This window comes from Budorcas taxicolor, chromosome 17 (genome assembly GCF_023091745.1).
Source record: "Budorcas taxicolor isolate Tak-1 chromosome 17, Takin1.1, whole genome shotgun sequence".
Taxonomy (NCBI): Eukaryota; Metazoa; Chordata; class Mammalia; order Artiodactyla; family Bovidae; genus Budorcas; species Budorcas taxicolor.
The window spans coordinates 61,257,194-61,278,767 of NC_068926.1; the positions used below are offsets into that span (position 1 = coordinate 61,257,194).

Consider the following 21,574-nt stretch of genomic DNA (forward strand, 5'->3'; position numbering starts at 1 on the left):
AAAGAGGGAATTGAGAGCAAAATGAAAGCCTTCACACTTAGGATGAAAAGCTAGGACTTCCCCCACATGGTCCAGTGGCTAAGACTCCATGCTTCCAGTGCGGGGGGCCCCAAGTTCAATCCTTAGTCAGGGAACTAGATCCTGCATGCCACAACTGAAGATCCCACATGGCACAACTAAGGCCTGGTGCAGTCTAATTTTTAAAAAGCTGGAGGTGCCATGTCAAACAGATTTCTCTAGGTCTCATTTGGGTCTTCCATGGGTCTGGCCTCCCAATTTGGTCCTCCCATGCTCCTCCGTGGCTAAGAACACCCAGGATTTTGTGGGGGGAGCACTCCACGGCCTGCACCTTGGCAAGCAGCAGCAGTGAGCGGCTGGTCTGGGGATCCGCGTGCTGGTCCCGGAGGTCAAACAACTTCGGGGTGAGGATGGCAGGTGCGAAGAATCGCAGGAAGAGAAAGCCGCTTATGGCCAGGTACTTCACATCCTGCGGAGAGGAGCAGCAGGTGAGAGGGGTCCTCCAAACCCACTTCCCAGTTGGGAAAACTGGGACAGCAAGGACAAGGGATCGGTGGTACAGGGAGAAGGGTACATGGCTCAGGAGGCCATCCTGGTCTGCCAAGGAGGCTTTTCTTCCCTGGGCCTCAGTTTCCCCACCTGGAAAACGGAGTAATAATACCAATTTTGCACCATCAGACTTAGCCAAACATCCTCAGAGTCTGCTTTGTGCCAAGCACTGTGCAAAGGGCACAGCCCTGTGAAGGAGGCATCGTCATTATTCCCATTTTACAGCTGAGGAAGCAGAAGCTCAGAGATGTCAACTGACTTGCCCCAGGTCACACAGCTGATGAGTAGAGGAAGCAGGATTCACACCCAGATCTGTGATTTCTGATCATGAATAGCAACAGGCCAAATATTTCTCCATGTATTTGCTTATGTAATACTCACCCTTGGAGGTTCTGTGTCTCCATCTTACAGAGGAAGCAACTGAGACCCAGAGAGGGAAGGTCACTTGCCCAAGGTCACACAGCAATAAGTGGCAGAGCCAAGATTTGAACCCAGGCAGAACTCGAACTCTGCTCTTCATCACACTGTCCTGCATTTAACACTAGCTGCTGCTGCTGCTGCTGCTGCTAAGTCGCTTCAGTCATGCCCAACTCTGTGCCACCCCATAGACAGCAGCCCACCAGGCTCCTCCGTCCATGGGATTTTCCAGGCAAGAGTACTGGAGTGGGTTGCCGTTGCCTTCTCCTCAACACTAGCTACTGGGTGTCAAAAACTAAGCCTGCACAAGCCTGCACAATTCCTCAAGCAATCTCATGGGGTAGTACTACTATCCCCATTTTCCAGATAAAGAAACTGAGGCTTGGTAGCAAACCCATTTCAGCTGGCTCCCTGCACAGCCCCAGTTCCAGCCTCTGCCCTCCACAGATTGTAAAGCGTGATGGCCCTTCATGTGAGACCCTGGCCTGGGCCACCTGCACATAAGGCTGATTCCCCCAGCTCCAGAGGGAACTTGGGAAGAGGCGTGTCTCTCTCCTGGGCGCTGACCCCCTCCAAACGGCTCCTCACCTACCCATCACACTCACCAAGCTATATTTAGCCCCCGAGAATATGCTGCAGTGTTTATTTAGGGGTTGTATTCACACATAAGACAATACCCTCTCTGGGTATGTGCCAACTTTCCAGGGCACCTCTGCATTGACACTGAGCCTTGCCAGGAGCTGGGTCCCTGGAGCTGCTCAGAGATGGGCGAGGAGGTCCCACAGATCTGGAACCCCAAACTGCCCCTAGGCTGCCCCCCACCCCAGCCTGCCATGTTGCTCAGTAACTTTAGCCTTTGACGTCAGCTCATTAACTTCCTCCTTTCTTGAGAAGGAACCAGGTGTCAGAGCGGCAGAGAGAGGAGCTGCTTGGGTTTCTCTGGCCCCCTCCATCTTCATGGGCATGAGGAAGCCTCTGTTCCCTGCCCGCGGCCACCGCTCACCATGGGGGCTGAGACCTGGGGGACACTTGGGTGTCACTGATCGGGGCTCCTCCCACAAGGGCCAGGCTGTCTGGGGAGTTGGTATCCGCCTCCCCCGCCCCCAGCTGCGGATGTGTCCCACTTAGCACCTCCACCAGCAGCCGAGGCAAGAGCCCCACAGGGTGGGGTGTAAATCAGCCTCGTCCCAGTTGGAGGCCCGGGCTCAGGTCTGAGGAGGAGGACGAGGGGAGAAGGGAGAGATTCCCCCTGCGAGTCTGGAGGCTGAGTCTTGAGTCCACGACTCTTAGGCAAAGCAGCTCATCTCTCTGGGCCTCAGTTTCCTCCTCTGTAAAATGGGATAATACTGGCACCCACCTCACAGGGTGGATGTGAAGACGAGAAGAGATAATAAGCATGTAACACAAAGTCTGATCCCTAGACAGGGCAGTACATAGTGTGGTGGTGGTGGTTGGTCACAGTTGTGTCTGACTCTTTGTGACCTCACGGACTATAGCCCAGCAGGTTCCTCTGTCCGTGGGATTCTCCAGGCAAGAATACTGGAGCGGGTTGCTGTGTTCTCCAGGGGATCTTCCCGACCCAGGGATCGAACCCACGTGTCCTGCATCTCCTGCATTGGCAGGCGGATTCTTTACCACTAAGCCCAGGGAAGTCCCAATATATGCAGTGTTAGCTGGTGTTATTATTGTCATCCTCATCATCACCACTATCATCACCCCCTGGGCCCCAGATCCTGCCAGAACACTGTCCCCACTTCTGCCAAGACACACAGCACCTCAGGGTGGGTAGCCCAGGTTCTGTCCCGCTCCTCCCCCGCCTCTCCCTGTGGCCCTGGACAAGCCACTGCCCCTCCCCAGCCTCAGTCTCCCCATCTACCCAAGGGGACCGCCTGACCCACCTCATGCTCCGCCTGGGGAAAACGCTCCTCCACGCGCTGGCGTAGCTGCTTGAAGGCGAGGCGCATGGCGGGTGGACAGCGCCCCACGGAGCCCACAATGGAGTCCACGATAGGCCCCAGGTAGCCCGTCAGCAGCCCCAGGCTGGCCTCCCGCACATGTTCCTCGGAGGGTGCACCCTTGAAGGAGATTCTCCTGGGGAAGCAAGCGGAGGGTTGTGCCTCAGAACCCAACCCCTACTAAGCTCAGAGAGCACCCACCTTCTTGTCCCTTCTCCATGGCCTCCCCTCCTGCTGGTCCATTCCCCCTGCAGAGAGTTACCTCCTCAAAGAGGCCGTCTCTCTCCTGCTGCTCACCAGCATGGACCCGGGTTCCCTGCATTTTCAGTGCAGACCTGCCAGACACGCACTGCTGCCCCAGGACCTTTGCACTTGCTGTTTCCCCTGCCTGGAACATCTTCCAGCAGACCTGCACACGACTCCCTCCCTCACCTCCTCCAAGCCTTAGATTCCACATCCCCTGCTCTGTGAGGCTGTCCCTGTGACCTCCCTGGCTCTTCCCATGACACTCCCTCACTTTACTTCCCTCCATTTCACTAATCACCTGCAAGAGTCTTTAGTTCATTAATATTACCTGTCTCCCCCAATAAGACAGATTTGTGTCCGTTTGTTCCCTGCTACAAACTCAGCATTCAGCCTAGTGCTTGGCACAAACATGCGTGTGTGTGTGTGGTGGGGGTGTGCTCAGTCACTCAACTGTGTCCAGCTTTTCGTGACCCCGTGGACTGTAGCCCCCCAGGCTCCTCTGTCCATGGAATTCTCCAGTCAAGAATACTAGAGTGGATAACCATTTCCTTCTCTAGGAGATCTTCCTGACACAGGGATTGAACCCAAGTCTCCTGTATTGCAAGCGTATTCATTACCTTCTGAGCCACCAATGTCACTTTAAGTAGTCTGATTGTTCCCACTTAACAGATGAGGAAACTGAGGCTCAGAGAAGTCCCCTTGCCAATAGGTGGCAGAACATAGATTAGAACTCAGGATAAAAATTCCAGAGTCTGTCTGCACCCTGCCCTGGCCAGTTCCCAGATGCCCCTGCTCCCTGCAGGCACCCACTGAGTCCCACTGTCTTTGCCAGGTATTCTGGGAAAAGCCCTGGCCTTGGGGTTTCACAGATGGACTCTGCCCTTCTACTCAGGGGCTGCGTTCAAATCCCCACTTGGCAACTTCCCAGCTGTACAGCCTTAGGCAGGTGACCTCCCCTCTCTGAGGCTGTTTCCTCATCTGTAAAAAGGGGTCCTAATGCCTGCTCCCGGGTGGTCAGAAGGGGTGGGTATCACTTGCTGGGCAAGGCCCAAAGAGAAGGAAAGACCCTTTCCTACCTCCACCATGGTCCCCTGTGGACTGCCCAGCAGCCAACTCTGATGGCTTGGTAGGAACAAGCCATCTGTTAAATGGGAACAATCTCATCTGTTAAATGGGAATAATCAGGCTACTTAAAGTGAATTGGCGGCTCAGAAGGTAACGAATATGCTTGCAATGCAGAAGACTTGGGTTCAATCCCTGTGTTCAATTCCCTGAGCTGGAGGGAAAAAAAGTCTTGGAAAGAAAAGAGGAGCCCAGGAGAAATGGAATGACCCCCGCAACCCTGTCATTGCCCTGCTCCCTAACCCATGTCATCAAGCAGGCCAACCTCTGCCACAGACCCTCCCCCAGGGGCCTCAGCCACCACTACCACAATAACAGAAATAACAGTGCTTCTGGAGTACTGGTTAGTGCCGGGCTTCGTGTGGATGACTCAGTTCATTCTCCCGATAGTCCATCCGGTAGATATTCACAAGGCTTGAAATAACCCACCCACCAGTAAGGGCAGAGCTGGGGTTTGAACCCAGGGCACTCATATCTCAGAGGCCCGCTTAGAACCACCGCACCACACGGTCTAAGGGGTTGGCTGCTCTCAGGGGAGGCTGTGAGACTGTAGAACATAGGGCTCCCAAGCAGGAAGGAGGGGTGGGGTGGCAGAAGGCACAGACCCAGCCTGACAGGTCTGACAGGCAGACGAGGGGGCTGTGGCGGGTTCATCCCTCAGGTCTGGCTCACCGGGTGCGGCCCAGGTCCATCTTGCAGGGATCCAGCTCCATGTACTTCCTCTCCTCGAAGACGCGGTTGATCACCGGCCTTAGGACCTCATGCAGGTAGGGCATGCCCACGAGCTGGAGGCAGGGGGCACCACACGGGGCAGGGCTGAGGGTGAGGCGGGGGTGTGCCCATGAGCTGGGGGCGGGGGGACCATGCAGGGAGAGGTTCAGAGAGAGGTGGAAGCCTGCCTCTGGGCTGGGGTGGCGGTGCAATTCAGGGTGAGGCCAGCCACCAGCCCCCCAGCTCGGCTGCCCAGGGCCATCTGAGGCCAGCCAAGCTCTGGGCTCCAAGTAAGCACTGGGAAGGGAGTCCCCGTGGAGAAGCAGCTGCCGGACTGCCCACCAAACCCCAGGCCTTCACCTACTCACCTTCATAAACTGCTCCATTGACTTGGACGCCAGGGAGTTAGAACGGAAGAGGGTGTTGGGATCAGCTGAGAGGACAGAGAGAAGCGTTTGCTTGGATGTAGGGGGCTGGATCCATCTCACCCCACCCACCCAAGGTGGGGGCGGGGGCAGTGGTCATGATCTTTTCAGCCTCAGGAATCGAGATCGGCCACATCAACTCCTTTCACAATACAAAGGCCCAGAATGGTTAAGTGAGCTGCCTAAGGTCACACAGCACATGAGTAGTAAAACCAGGTCCTGAACCCAAGACCATGCTCCCAGCTGACTGGGGGTTCCTAGGCCCTGTTGCCCCAACACACAAAGACACAGCAGCCTGTCTTCTACCTGAGCTCCCCAAATCTCTCTCTGAGACCTTCTGCAGACCCATCCTTCGGGAGTGATGCCTGGGGGTAGTCACGCAGGCAACTCACTGGTCCGTGCCACCTCGCGCCGGGTGAGATAGTCCAGAAAGGGCCCAGTCAGGCCCTGGCCCAGAAAGAGCTTCACCAACTTGGTGGCCAGCTCCTGGCGGCAGTCCCCCGAGGTCAACTCCTCCAGGACAGCCAAGGGGCTGGCAGCATCTTCCTGCACAAGGACAGGAGGCAGGAGAGGTGGCCTGGGGCTCTGGGACCTCAAAGCAGAAGAGCTCAGCTAGACATCCCTAAAGCAGGGGGTGGCCATGATCCAGATCCCCCCACACACACCCCCAGTGATGCACCCACCTCTGCTGGCCCCAGCACCGACTCCATGAGCAGCTCCCTGAGCGGCTGGTAGTACTGTGAGGGCAGGACAGAGTCCTCGGTCAGGCGCACCTTCAGCCTCAGCGCACCCAAGCTCCCGCTGGCCAGGGCCAGAACACAGGAAAAGGAACGTAAGTATGTATGGGCAGGGGCGGGGAGCAAGAGAGGCAGGTGTGAGCGCCGGTGAAGAGCACGGACAATTGTCAGACAAGACAGGTATGGGCAGGTGTGAACAGGCGTGGGCAGCATAAACAGGGGTGAACAGGTATCGACAGGTATAAACAGGAATGGACACAGGCAGGCAGTGTAAACAGATCTGGCCAGTGTAGAAAGATGAGGCCAGTGTAAACGCATGTATACAGGAACGGATGGTGTGAACAGGTGTGTAGACGGGTGTGGAGGGACCAGAATTTCTGCACACACATCAGATTGAACTGATGTGTTTGCAGGTGGATGGGAATAAGGTGAACTCATTTGGACGCATGTAAACGCATGTGGTGAGAAATTCAGCAAGCGCCTGTTAAATGAATGAAGGGACCTGGTGACAGCGTGTGGGCTGACATGGGCACCCATAAGGACTGGCCTGCGAGCAGAAGACGGAACCCAACATGGTTCCAGCCCGGCCTCCTCCCACTGTACCCACATTTACCCAGAATCCTCCTCTGCTCTGGGAAAGGGCAGGAGGCGGAACCAGCCATTGGGCGGGTTGTGTTGCAGGACCTGTGGGGGGAACTCCACCTGTGGGGCGACACACAGACCCTCAGCAGAGCTCTGCCCTGCTGGGCCCTGGAAGAAGAGTTAGACTGCCCACCCAAGGAGGGGTGGCAAAGCCCACCCAGGGTCAGCTCCTCCTCCTCCACCGTGTTCTATCAACACAACGATGGCAACACTCCGTCCCCCAGTTCCCGATTATTAGGTCCTGCCAGGGTACCAAAGGCCTCCAGAGAGCACTTAATATACAGTTGAGGAAACTGAGGCTCGGAGAGGTGGAGTAACTTGCCCAAGGTCACACAGTGGCTAGACACAGCATGTCTGGAGTGAATGTATTTTCAGCTCCATTGAGGGGCAAAACTTGCATCTATCAAAAGGCTTAAAGATAGCCCAGAAGGTCAAGTCCCACCCTCCCCCTCTCTTTTTAAATAACAACTTTATGCAGATATAATTTATTTTCCATACAATTCACCAATTTAAAGTAATTCAGTGGTTTTTAGTATATTTACAGGTTGCGCAACTACCACCACTAATTTCAGACCATTTTCTATCTGCTCCTCTGGCCACAGAAAGCCTATATCCATTAGCAAACACTCCCCATTCTCCAGTCCCTGGCAACCACTAATTTTTCTGTCTTTATAGATTCTCTTGTATTTAACTTATATGCAGAGTACATCATGAGAAATGCTGGGCTGGAAGAAGCATAAGCTGGAATCAAGATTGCCGGGAGAAATATCAATAACCTCAGATATGCAGATGACACCATCCTTATGGCAGAAAGTGAAGAGGAACTAAAAAGCTTCTTGATGAAAGTGAAAGAGGAGAGTGAAACAGTTGGCTTAAAGCTCAACATTCAGAAAACGAAGATCATGGCATCCGGTCCCATCACTTCATGGCAAATAGATGGGGGAACAGTGGAAACAGTGACTGACTTTATTTTTGGAGGCTCCAAAATCACTGCAGATGGTGACTGCAGCCATGAAATTAAAAGGCACTTACTCCTTGGAAAGAAAGTTATGACCAACCTAGACAGCATATTCAAAAGCAGAGACATTACTTTGTCAACAAAGGTCTGTCTAGTCAAGGCTATGGTTTTTCTAGTGGTCATGTATGGATGTGAGAGTTGGACTATAAAGAGAGCTGAGCACCGAAGAATTGATGCTTTTGAGCTGTGGTGTTGGAGAAGACTCTTGAGAGTCCCTTGGACTGCAAGGAGATCCAACCAGTCGGTCCATCCTAAAGGAGATCAGTCCTGAGTGTTCATTGGAAGGACTAATGTTGAAGTTGAAACTCCAATCCTTTGGCCACCTGATGGGAAGAGCTGACTCATTTGAAAAGACCCTGATGCTGGGAAAGACTGAGGGCAGGAGGAGAAGGGGACGACAGAGGATGAGATGGTTGGATGGCATCACTGATTCAATGGACATGAGTTTGAGTGAACTCCGGGAGTTGGTGATGGACAGGGAGACCTGGCGTGCTGCGGTCCACGGGGTCACAAAGAGTCGGACACGACTGAGCGGCTGAACTGAACTGAACTGATAAATGAAATTATGTAATATGTGGGGAGTTTGGGACAGGCTTCTTTCACTTAGCATTGTGTTTTCAAAATTCATCCATATTGTTGGATGAATGTGTCAGGATGAATGTCACAGGATCCATGTGTCAGGATGTCATTGCTTTTTATGGCCACATATTCCGCTGAGTAAATATACTATATTTTGTTTCTTCATTCATCTATTGACAGACATTTGAGCTGTTTCTACTTTTGGCTGTTTATGAATGATGCTGCTATTTACATTAACGTACAATGCTGTGTGTGGATATGTGTTTCCCTTTCTCTTTGGTACACACCCAGGAATGCAATTGCTGGGTCACGTGGTACCTCTAACTACTGAGGAAGTGCCAGACTTTTCCAAAGCGGCGGCACCATTTTACACACCTTGATGACTTTGGTGAAGCATGTGGTCATTTCAAGGGAGGTCCATGACCAAGTCTCCCTCTTATTTACTCTAATCTTGCCTCCTTTTAAAAACTGGCAGCTTCAGGATTTCCCCGGTGGCTTAGTGGTTAGGACTCGGCTTTCACTGCCATGGCCCAGGTTTAATCCCTGGTCATGCGACCCAGACAAAAAAAAACAAAAAAAACTGTCAAAATAAAAATGCTGAGTATACATCCACTCACTATTCCTGAGAGGCAAGAAAAATCATACCCACTTTACAGATGGGGAGACCAAAGTTCCAAGAGAAAGACCTTGAGCCCAGTGCATCCAGGAGTAAGAGTTAGATTCTGGATTCAGAGAGACGTGAACTCAAATACTGACTCTGCCATTTCTTAATCATATGACCTTGGGAAAGCCACTTCACCTCTCTGAACCTTAGTCTTCCCATCTGTAAGATAGAGATAGCAATGGTCCCAGCCTCTTAACAGTGGCCATCAGGGTTATATAAATGAAGTGATGCTGGAGAAGCACTTAGCACAGTGAAGCACACAGTCAACCTGCGTACTCTCATCCCGGAATAAGAATCTGGGCCCACCCTATGACCTTAGGTAGGTTCCTGCACCAATGGGATCATGGGACTCTGTCACCCAGGCCTGGCCAACGTACCTGATAAGGCAAACGTCACATCTACCCTTCCAAGTGAGCCCCAGGATGCCCAGCCCTTCTCCCCAGTCCCCCTTGGAGGCAGTGGTGAGCCATGGAGGGTGTCTGGGGGGTGCTCACCATTCCCAAGAAGTCATTCTTGCCAACCATGTCCCAGTCCCAGAGTTCCACTCGCAGAGGGGATGGGGAACCTGGCATCTCCCGCAGCTCCAGCACCTCATCCCAGTATGGGAAGCGAGTCTTCTTGATGGTCTGGGAGGGGAGGGAGTGAGAGACAGAGAGAGCTAATAGGACCATTCTTGTCTCCATTTTACAGATGGGAAGGCTGAGGTTCAGAGTGGTTAAGTGGCTTTCCCAAAGTCATTTAATGCCCCAGTCTCCCAGCTCTGCTCCACCACTTACCGAAGTCTCCAAGCTCTGGCTGCCCCAAAACACACGTGCAAATGGGTCAGACGTGCCAGAGATGTCTCGGGGGGCCAGGTCCCTGGGGACAGATGAGGTAAGGAATGGGGGGGTCACAGGACCCTTAAGGACCAAGACCCAAACCTTGGGGAAGGGGTTCAGGGTAGACAATTCAAATGCTGCTGATTTCCAAGATAACACAATAGTACATTGTAGGGATCTAGCAAAGAGCATCCCTCACCAGGCCTGTCCAAACCTGGTATCTTCCTTTAGATTAACGCTACCCTACGAGGACACATTACTATGCCCACGTTTTCTAGGTAAGGAAACTGAAGCGCAGAAAGGTCATGTTGAACATCACAAAGCAGCAGGTGAAGGTGCAGTGAGGAAGGGAAAAGGAGCCTCTGTTTCCCTGGAGCCCAAGGATGGGAGACCAGATGCCAGATGCCAGGGTTCATAGCCTGGATTCTCCCATTCACTGGCTGAGTTACACTGGGAGAAGTCACTTGCCCTCCCTGAGCCTCAATTTCCTCATCTGGAAAATCAGAGTAATAACAGACTGACCTCACAGGGCTAAGGGATGAGATGACATGTGAAGAGTGCTCAGCTCACTCATTCACTCAACAAACACTCCTAACCACACTAGGACCAAGAAAAGGCATGAGGAAGGGACCCCTGCCTCTGGTTGCCATGACAACCCAAGTCTCAGCCTCTCCCACCCCTCCTTCTCAAGGTCCCCCAAATACAGGGACCCTCTCCCCCACACACCCAGGGGCTGCTTGTTTCCTCCTGCTGTTTCTCTCCCACCCTGCTTGGCATCCAAAGCCTTCTTTGGTTTCCTAGGAGCCAGCCTAGTTGCTAAGCGACAGCGATCGGTCCCTCTCCTACTTGCAAGGATCCTTTGTAGCTGGGGAGGAGGCCATGGGCACAGAGTAAGTGAGGAGTCCCTACCCCAAAAAAAGTCCCTTTGCCTGTCCTATGCCTGCCTGCTACTCCATTCAATCTCCAGGGAGCTCCAGCTGGGGATAGAAATCTGGAAGCGGTGGGAGAGGCACAGAGAGGGCAAGAAAGGGCTTTAAGGTCACAGAGCAAACTAGAAATAGAAGAAATAGAGACCTAGTCCAACTTGGGTGAGGACTGGCCTAAAAGTAAGAATAAAGGGAGTAAGGCGTGGGGAAAAACATGAGCAAAAAACAAAATAAGACATGGGAGCGTGAAAGGAGTGGAAATAGTCAAAGAAATAGAGTGATGGCACAGCTGAGAATGAGAGGAGTGATAGACAAGAGGGAAGATGGGTATCCCAGGAGTTGCATCCATCTTTTTTCTGATGTTTCCTTGGGACAGGACCTGCCTGTCCCTTTCTCCCAGCCCACATGCCTTGAGTGGGTTGATTCCTCCCTCTCTGCCAGGAAGGGGCTTGCAACTCAGGTCTGACCAATCAGAGTCAGTGTAATTGGTTCAATGATAGGCAGGTACTCCAAACTGGGTCAATAAGAGTTAGTCCCAGGATATTGGTTGGAAATGGTGGAAGATAGTTTTTTCACTGGAGCTGCCAAATTGGTAGGAGTCCAGTCTGGAGCTGTTAGGGTCAGCTTTGCCCCTACCTGGGGAGAAAGCACTGCTACTGCTGCTAAGTCACTTCAGTCGTGTCCGACTCTGTGCGACCCCATAGACAGGAGCCCACTGTCCCTGGGATTCTCCAGGCAAGAATACTGAGTGGGTTGCCATTTCCTTCTCCAATGCATGAAAGTGAAAAGCGAAAGTGAAGTTGCTCAGTCGTGCCCGACTCTTCGCAACCCCATGGACTGCAGCCTACCAGGCTCCTCCGTCCATGGGATTTTCCAGGCAAGAGTACTGGAGTGGGGTGCCATTGCCTTCTCCGAGAAACTGTCTGAGAATAAAGTTAATACAACAGACACCCAAGGAATCTATGTCTACAGATCCCTGATGTCTCTGTTGGAGCACCTGGATCCAGCCATGCCTAAAGCTGCATGTCATTCATACGAGCCAATCTGCTTGAGCCAGTATAAACTGGGTGTCTATCACTTATGACTTGATTAATACATCTCCACACCCATCTGCCTGGTCATTCTGAGTGTCTGGCCTTTGGTTGCTGGTCACTGGGGACCCAACAAAGATTTTGCTCATGCTTTAACCCAAGAAACTTGCAACCTGGTGAGCTTGGACTGTTTGCCTTATAAAGAATGTCGGTTTTGAGCCCAGAAGTATCTCAGGAGTGAGGTGGTCTCAAGGCAGCTGGGAGGAGTCCAGTGGATTCCTGCTCATTCTCAGACCACCCCCCACCCCACCCTCACCCCCATCATGACCATACCTAGCCTGGAGCACGTGACAGTGAAGACAACGGCCCCGCACGTCCTCCAGTGTCTGCACAGCCAGGCAGACCTCACCCTGCACCTCCGCGTCTGGGTCCACACGGCTCAGGTTGATCCAGCTGTCGATTCCTGGAGGGCACAGGCACCAGCATTCATTAAGCACCTACCACCGTCTAGGCATTGCATTATCTTTAAAAATTCAGTTAACGTTTAAAAGATATCGAGTCACGGACTTCTCATTAGCCTTCTGCTATAGGTACTGTAATTATCCCCACTTCCAGATGAGGAAAAAGAGGCACAGCAAGAAGGGAGCTAGTAAACTGCAGAGCTAGGATTCAAATACAGGCAGCAGGGCCCCTAACCATGTACTATCACACTCTTCATCCTAGTATATAAAGCCCTCCGTCATTTACTCTCCCCTCAAGAAAAAAAAAAAAACAACACTTGGGCATTCCTATCTCTGAGCCTTCTTATAGGCTCTTGGCCTGAATCAATCAAGTCAGTCTTGGTCTTCTCAATCTTAACCTCTCCTTCTTTCTCTCTCTCTCCGTCTCTCATTTCTCTTAACACATTAAGATACTGTTCCAGGGACTTCCCTGGCAGTCCAGTGGTTAAGATTCTGCACTCCCAATGCAGGGAGGGGGTATGGGTTCAATCCCTGGTCAGGGAACTAAGATCCCACATGGCAAGTGGCATGGCCAAAAAAATTTTTTTAATTAAAACTAACTAAATAAAATTTTTTAAAGATACTGTTCCACTGACTTCCACCTTCAGTTGTAGTTACTGGGAAGTCATTTCAGCCTAATAATTGATCTTGCATGAATGGTCTATCTTTTCCAAGTTTAAGACTAAGTCTTTGATGTTTTTTGCAGTCTCCCCACAGTATATCTAGGTAAGGATTAAAAAAAACAACAACAACAAAAAAACCCTGCTTGGTATAGAGACTTTCTCCAGAGAAGGCAATGGCACCCCATTCCAGTACTCTTGCCTGGAAAATCCATGGACGGAGGAGCCTGGTAGGCTGCAGTGCATGGGGTCGCTAAGAGTTGGACAAACTGAGCGACTTCACTTTCACTTTTTACTTTCATGCATTGGAGAAGGAAATGGCAACCCACTCCAGTGTTCTTGCCTGGAGAATCCCAGGGACGGGGAAGCCTAGTGGGCTGCCGTCTATGGGTTCGCACAGAGTCAGACATGACTGAAGCGACTTAGCAGCAGCAGCAGAGACTTTCTCAGTTATTTTCCATGTCTTGAACTTCTCTTATAAGCTTTTCATTTCTCTGAGCTGAAGTTTAAATAATTTCTTTAGATCTCTCTCCCAGTTCACTAATTTTGACTTCAGCTCTGAAAGAATGATGTGTCACTCATCCACTTGGTTTTCAAGGTCAACAATTGTACCTTTTATCTCTAAGCATTTGATTTGGTTCTCTTCCAAGTCAGTCTATTTTTTTTTTTAATGCATTGCTTTAATTTATCATGGTTATTCCTGGCCCTTTCAGGTGATTAAATTTTACTTATTGAATTTTTAAAATTCTTATCTATCATAAATACAAAGTCTAAAGTCTTTACAGGTCTAAATCTGATGGTCATCATTTCTGCTGACTCTTGCTCTTGGTGGCTCACTTCCTTGTGTGTGTGGTGATCTTTGATTGTGAAGTCAAGCTTGTTTGAGCTCACTCTGTGGGAAATTTAACATGAGGATGCTTATCCCTGGAGAGGAGTAGCAGTTGCTTAGGACCTTTGAAGGGGAATTCTCAGGTTCAGTAAAAGCCACTTTCCCCCTGGCCTAAGATTTAGTCTGTTGACTGTGAATCTGATATTGACGTTAACTTTCAGGGAAATCCTTCCTTACTCCCTTGCCTCTTGCTCACCACTCCATATTAGGTTTAAGCTCATGATTCACCGGGAATAGAAGGAGGAATAGAAGAGCGCATGGAATGCTGCTCCAGTAGTCTTGCCTAGAGAATCCCATGGACAGAGGAGCCAGGCGGGCTACAGTCCATGGGGTCGCAAAGAGTCAGACACGACTGAAGAGACTTAGCACACATGCTTGCGTGCAAATGGAGGAATACTGAATCCTCTTCACATCCTTCCAACAAGGTGTTAGGAATTGCATCTAATTTAGGATCTCACTGTTATGTGGCCAGACAGCCATTCTGTGGATCTGGTCCCCTGTGCTGCCGGAAAAATAAGTTCTACTTTACCTCTCTATCTCTTTCGTCATTCCCAAGTCCAGGATGCCATCAGCTTTTTCTAACTTGATTAGGTATCCGTTGCAATAATCAAGTTAGAAAAGTGAGGTTCCATCTCACCTCACTTCACTTGGTATTGTGTGGACTAAATGTAAAGTGCTTAGCACTGTGCCTGGCACATAATAAGCCTTCCCTAAATACGAGTGATGATTATAATGATTGGAACATAGTGTGCTGTCAACTAATGCTCACTGATGCAAAAATATATTATTATATTATTCAATAAATGGTGTCAAGATAACAAAGAATCATCTAGACCAAAGCAGTAGAGTTCAATCTCTATTGGATACTTTGTATCTGGGTAAGTTCCAAATAGATCAAAGACTTGACTGTTTAAAAAATATGGGAACAAATTGTTTTTAGAAAGAATCATATAAAGCAATCTGTCCTAATATCAGGACTGAGAAGGACTTTCCAGGCATTACATAAAATCACGTGCACCCCCCACCACACACACAAATTTTGATTACAGAAAAAGAAGCAAATTTTCTACTGGAAAAAATGATAAGCAAAGTCAAAATATAAGCCACAAGGAGAAAAAAAATTTGCAGCTAATGTGACAAAGTTTATTTTCCTCATATATAAAGATCTCCCACAAAAAAGGAAGAAAAGGCAAACAACCCAGTGGGTGAAAAATACACATACAATATGAATAGACAATAGACAGAAAAAAGAGGAAATAAAGAGACTCTTGAGTATATAAAAAGGTCTTCAAACTTACTTATACAGAAATGCAAAACAGCCCACACAACGAGCCAATTTTTTAACCTATCGGTTTCAAGATCCAAAAGTCTGGCATTTGTTGACAAGGTTAAAGGGTAGATTAAACCGTTAGCTGTTAAGTAACTGGAGAGCAACTTAACAATAAATAAAATCACTATCAAATGTGCTAATGTGGATACTCTTTGATCCAGCAAATCTACCTCTAGGAATTCATTATGCTGATTGATATAACTGGCATATATGGGGACTTCCCTGGCGATTCAGTGGTTAAGACTCCTTGCTTCCAATGCAGGGAGCATGGGTTCGATCCTTGGCTGGAGAGCTAAGATCCCACATATTGCACTGAACAGTCAAATTTTTTTTTAATTAATATAAACTTGCATGATGTGTGCAACCACGTTTGTACAAGGCTATTCATTGCAGCATTGTTTGAACTAGGAAAACACTGTCAGTAACCCAAGTGCACATCAAGAAGGCACTTAGCCAAATAAATAATGGTACATCCACAAAGCGGAGTGCCATGAAGTCATACTAAGAGCAAAGAATGCAGACGCTCTTGAGACATTAACATGGAAAGATCTCCAAGATACACGGCGAAGTGAAAAGACAGGATATAGAACAGTGTGCTTAATGGAGTCCTATTACTATAAAAAATAAAAAACTGAAGTAGCTCAGTCATGTCTGACTCTTTGTGACCCCATGGACTATAGCCCACGAGGCCCCACCATCCACAGATTTTTCCAGGCAAGGATACTGGAGTGGATTGCCATTTCCTTCTCCAGGAGATCTTTTTGTCCCAGGGATTGAACCCGGGTCTCCCGCATTGTAGGCAGACACTTTACCATCTCAGCCACCAGGGAAGCCCTGTTTCTATAAGCAGAGAACAAAACCCATATTGTAGAAAGAGCACAGACCTTGGAACTACACGACTTGGTTCAAATCCCAGCTGTCCCGCTTAATCACTTTGTGATCTTGGGCACGTTATTTAACCCCCTGTGCCTCAGTTTGTTCACCGATAGAGTGGGCATAGGGCTTCCCAGGTGGCACTGGTGGTAAAGAACCTGTCTGCCTATGCAGGAGACATGAGACATGGGTTCGAACCCTGGGTCGGGAAGATCCCCTGGAGGAGAGCATTCTTGCCTGGGAAATCCCATGGACAGAGGAGCCTGGCGGGCTACAGTCCATGGGGTTGCAAACAACTGGATGTGACTGAAGCGACTGAGCATGAGCACGCAGAATGGGTGTAACAAGAGTACTCACCTCTTAGGGTTATTAGAATAATTAAGTGAATTGATACATGTAAAGCACTTAGAAAGTGATCAGCACACTGTAAGCACTACATAAATGTTTGCTGCTATTACTATTGCTACTTGCATATGGGTTTTTTTTTTAATATTTAATTTAATTATCTGTCTGTGCTGGATCTTAGTTGCGGCATGCGGGACCTTTAGTTGCAGCACGAAAACTCTTAGTTGTGGCACGTGGGATCTAGTTCCCTGAGCAGGGATCAAACCCGGGGCCCCCGCATGGGAATGTGAAGTCTCAGCCACTGGACCACCAGGGAAGTCCCTTGCTTGCACAGGTTTAAAACGTCCCTAGAAGGACATACAAGAAACTGACAACACGGGGGATGAGAACGAAGAAGCTGGGACAAGAAGGACAGTTCCACCGCTAACTGTATCTTTTAAATATTGAATGTAAATAAGTTAACTGCTCAATAAATGAATTAAATTAAAATCTGGGCTTCCCTGGTGGCTCAGTGGTTAAAAAGAAAAAAAAAAAAAAACCGCCTGCAAATGCAATAAACAGCGGGGGATCCCATGTGCCGTGGATCAACTAAGTCCATGAGCCACAACTACTAACCCTGTACCCCAGAGCCCAGGAGCCACAACTACTGAAGCCCCTGCTCCACCACAAGAGAAGCCACTGCAATGAGAAGCCTGTGCCCGGCAACGAGAGCGCAGCCCCCGCTTGCTGCAACTAGAGGAAAACCCATGCAGCAACAAAGACCCAGCACAGCCAAAAAGATAAATAATACAAACTAAAAACAATAAAATTCAAAACAGAAGCAACAACCAAAATAATTTCCCCCGAAGGCTCTGTGCTGCCCGGTGCTGCTTGCTATGCCCCGGCAAGCGCCACCCCCCTTCCCTCTGCCTGGCACCCTCACCCACCTCGGGGGTCCGCTGTAATGGCCTCCCTGCTCAGCGAGATCTTGCCTATGATGTCATCGTGCCTGCAGAAAGGCAGGCAGGTGAGGGTCCAAGTCAGGGACCTCTGTCCCACCCGTGGCGAGGTGGGCGCAGACGTGGACTGTGCTTTGGGGTGTCCCGCCTTCCCTCAGACGCCCAGGTTTGGGTCCCCAGCACACACACCCCACCGTGTCCTCGTCCAGCACGTAGAAGGACAGATGGTGGAAATCCAGGGGCAAGTGCACTGTGTATTCCTCCCCCCAGAAGGGGCTCAGGCTCCGCCAGATGGTTGCTGTCCTGCAAAAGGGGGCACAGGGGGGCCTTTGGGCCACACAGGCAGCAGATACCTGGGGACACACACACACACCCAGAGCTACTCAAACACAAATACAGCTACACATACACACTCACACAGACCCAAGAACCCAGATATGAGATACACACAGATGCACACACAAACCATAACACACACCCAGAGACCTTGACACACACACAACACACACACATTCACAGATATACCCAGGAAACCAGACACAAAGAGACACATGTGCACACATACAGATACCCATATGCATCCTCAAAAATCTCTAGAAATATACAACTGTGTCTCTACATACAGACAAGGGCAGACCCACACAGAGAAAACATTCACATGGATAACATAGACCAAAAACAGTGCCCAGAACATGGAGACACACACAGACACACATTCACATACACAGAGTGATACCCGGCAGAGATACACACAGAGGATCACAAAACCTTCAGTAACAGACAAGACAGACAATTCCATTCATCCATTCATTCACTCCATACTCACTCACCCTGACTATGTGCCAAGTCTTGGGGGCTATGGGAAATTACAGGAAGAGGTGCCAAGGTCCCCACCCCCACAGAACTCCCCCAGCAGAAAGGGGCTCCCCCCCGAGCCCTTATGACACAGTGAGAGAAGTCCTGTGATTGGTTAGCCCAGCGGTGCCCACTGGGCTGAGGATGGGAGGGGTCAGGAAAGGCTTTCCCTAGGAGCTAGTCAGGCAAAGCAGAGAGAGGATAAAGACCATCCAGATGGCTGGAAGGGCATGTGCCAAGGCACTGAGGCAGGAATGGTGAATTTGAGGAACAAGAAGATGGTGGCTGGGAGGCAGGAAAGTGTGAGGGGCCAGGGGACCATGAAGGCAGCAGGGGCCGGAGCACTTAATCAGCAAGAGGGAACCCCAGAAGGATCAAGGACCAAGAAAGATGCAGAAACAGACACACACCTCTTCACCCCAACACCTCTGCAGATGCACTGCCCTTTACCCAAAAGCGAAAGAGAACTCACTTTGCCCAGTCAACGTACACTCAAGTTGACAGCTGCAAAATTTGGCCAATACTCCTGCCTCTGCCTTCTTCCTTCTGAGGCAGAAGGTAGATGGGCCCCCTTTAGGGTAAAGCGATTGGAGACTCATTCCCTATGGACCAAAACTCCAAGACAATAGCAGGACTATTAAGTGGGAGGCTGGGCCCTCCCCAGACCACATACTTCTCATTCTGGAAGTCAGGAGACCTCTCTGATCACACATGCGCAGGAACACTCCTTGGAGGTCAAAGGGGAGTGACGTTAACTAAGGCCAGGCTACCCACAGGCCTCTTCAGTAGAGTCCATCCTGGCTAAGAGATGCGTGCACACATGGAAGGATCCTGAGATACACTAAATACGCACTGTGAGCCAGGTAAATCAAAATGACTGGTCAAAGAAAACCTGGAAGAAGTGCCCATAAAAGTAATTCAAACTATCACAAGGGTGCAACTCAGGGACTCGCCCTCCGAGTCTGCCCTTATGCCCATCCCGCACACATACCGTACGCTCAGCCCTCTTAATACTTGACTTGCTTCACGACTCTCCATCTTTGTGGGAATCCTTTTCTGCGAAGCCCAAGGGCCAGGGCCCTTGTCACTGACCACTGGTCTAGTAGACGAGCATCTGGTGCCCTCACCACCACAACCTGGCCTCAGTCTCCGGCTGGGAACTCAAGCCCCACTTCGCTTCCACCACACTCTCCCCCAGTAGAGTGTGAACATGGACACGCACACACACAGACCAGGGCCGCTCCATCAGACCGACCCTTCTTTCCAAACACTCGCTTCCCCCCTACCACACCCTCTTTCCAGTTGGAAGTCACCCCAGGCTCCCCAGCCCCTGAACTTGGAGGGTCCTCAGAACCAGAGAGGGGGAGACAGCAGCCTGGGGTCATGCAGAAAATCAGGCTGTGGGCTTGGGGGCTGTGTCACAGAGTGTGGGAAGGGGGCAGGGTAAACACAGAGAGAGTGAGGGGGGATAAACACAGAGACTGGCTGGGGTGCTGCTGGTTGACCCTCCCCAACATGGGCTCCCTGCCCCCAGCTCCCAGCCCATCTGGACCAGAACTGGCGCCAGGAGGATCCTGAATCCTCCGTCTCCATAGGAACCGAGGCTTCAGCCGCCCGCCCACCCACGCCCCTCAGGCCTGCGGGGGCTGAGAGCTGTCCCTCGGCCTGCGGGGGCGGCAACCAAGCCCAGCCCAGCCTGAGACTCGCTCACACAACCAGACATCTTCACATTCTCACGTGTTCACAGTGGCGCCTATGTACCCAAATAAGCAGGCATCGGTGCACACATGCATGTACATGGCAGCCCACGTGTGCACACAGGCGTACACACCCCACACGCTGGTACACAATGCGAGCCTCTGAGTCTGCACACCCACGGGGATACACACCGGTGGTCACAGGCATTCACACCAGCCCTCCAACACTTCCCCAGACACCATACACACTCACATGCAGGTCCAGCTGGGCACACATGCACACACACACACACACACACACCAGTGCCCGCAGCACCCAGCAGGCCCAGAACCAGCCAGCCCAGCCAAGCATGAGATGCCCGCCCCCGGGAAGGCGCAAGCTGGCAGCCGCTGAGTCAGCCCCAGGACGCAGGCAGGGACATCGTCAGGGCAAGGGGGAAGGTGGTGGCCAGTTGGTGGGACTAGATGGACAGAGGAGCCAGACCCCACAGACCCCACCATCCAGCCCCGTAGCTGGGGCACAAAACACCCACCATCAGGCCAGCGAGTCCATCCGTGGGGTAAGTCTGCCCCCCAAGGTTCTCTTTTCAATGTGAATCCTTACACCTGGACTCCCCCATCTCCTTCGCCCCATGCCTGGCTTCTCCCCGCCTCACCTGGCCACAACTTCGTCGTCCACTTTCACTATGCAGTAGGGGTCACTGCTCCCCGACCTGCAGAAGGAGAAGGTTTGGGGAGCAGGCTTGAGGGGGTAGACCAGAGTGGGGATCCCAGTCCACCTTCGTTTTATAGACGGGGGCAACTAAGGCCCAGAGAGGGGAGGGGATTTGCCCAGGGTCACACAGCAAGTTCAGTAGAGACAGGACCTCTGGGGACCAGCAGACCATGTCATGGTTGCCCAGCAGCCACCCACTGCGTGCCTGACCTCCTTGAATGGGCCCAGGGCTTCCACCCAGAGAAACAGAGCACTGAGACCCAAAACCAGAACATGCAGAGTCCTGGGCCCAGGAAGCCCAAAGCGCTGGGCCAGAGCCTGTGCTCATCTGGTGAGGCATCCCTGGCCTCAAGCTTGCTCACTGTGGAACCCCAGCAAGTCCTCGCCCCTCTGTGGGCCTCAGTTTCTCTGCTCTGTAAGTTGGGTACAATATTTCCACACACCTCTTAGGGCAGGGGAAGGAGCTAAAGAAGCTAATGTGTGGTGTGATGCATCACAGCTGGCCCCAGAGCTCTTCCCACAGACACCTGAACCCCACCCTCGGGGTATGTGCTGCCCCCTCCGTTGGGAATTTCCCTGGGAGAGGACACTGCATAGCTCAGCCTTCAGTGGGGATGGACCTCAGTGGATGCTCTCACTGCAAGCACAGACCAGGGTAGCCAGACCTCAAAACTCAACCAGTAGGAGACATGGGCTGCAGCCCCTCAAGCAGCCACGAGACACTGACCAACCAAAGCCAGTTCTGTCCCCTCTTCATAAGGGTTACTAGTCCATCCCAAGACGGGCTGCATCTCCTCGAGTAGCCATGAGCCGTTAGCCAACCAAAGCCAGTTCCATTCCTCCTTCATTACAAGAGTTACTAGTCCATCTCAAGATGGGCTGCAACACCTTGAGTAGCTATGAGCCACTGGGGCAACCAAAGCCAGTTCCATCCCCCCTACATAATAAGGGTTA

The 21,574-nt window shown here is 51.1% G+C and overlaps 1 protein-coding gene across 1 annotated transcript in view; it reads right to left on the bottom strand.

The window, feature by feature from the left end:
• Positions 1-21,574, bottom strand: part of RASAL1 (RAS protein activator like 1) — a 31,598-nt gene that overhangs the window by 6,238 nt on the left and 3,786 nt on the right. Inside the window, exons 2-14 of the mRNA XM_052654578.1 lie at positions 20,562-20,618; positions 17,543-17,656; positions 17,342-17,403; positions 12,192-12,321; positions 9,860-9,941; positions 9,578-9,709; positions 6,794-6,882; positions 6,127-6,244; positions 5,836-5,989; positions 5,387-5,451; positions 4,980-5,092; positions 2,883-3,075; positions 350-487 (exon numbers count right to left, since the gene is read on the bottom strand). Coding sequence (XP_052510538.1) covers positions 350-487; positions 2,883-3,075; positions 4,980-5,092; positions 5,387-5,451; positions 5,836-5,989; positions 6,127-6,244; positions 6,794-6,882; positions 9,578-9,709; positions 9,860-9,941; positions 12,192-12,321; positions 17,342-17,403; positions 17,543-17,656; positions 20,562-20,618 — 1,447 coding nt within the window. The remainder of the gene's footprint in view (positions 1-349; positions 488-2,882; positions 3,076-4,979; positions 5,093-5,386; positions 5,452-5,835; positions 5,990-6,126; positions 6,245-6,793; positions 6,883-9,577; positions 9,710-9,859; positions 9,942-12,191; positions 12,322-17,341; positions 17,404-17,542; positions 17,657-20,561; positions 20,619-21,574) is intronic.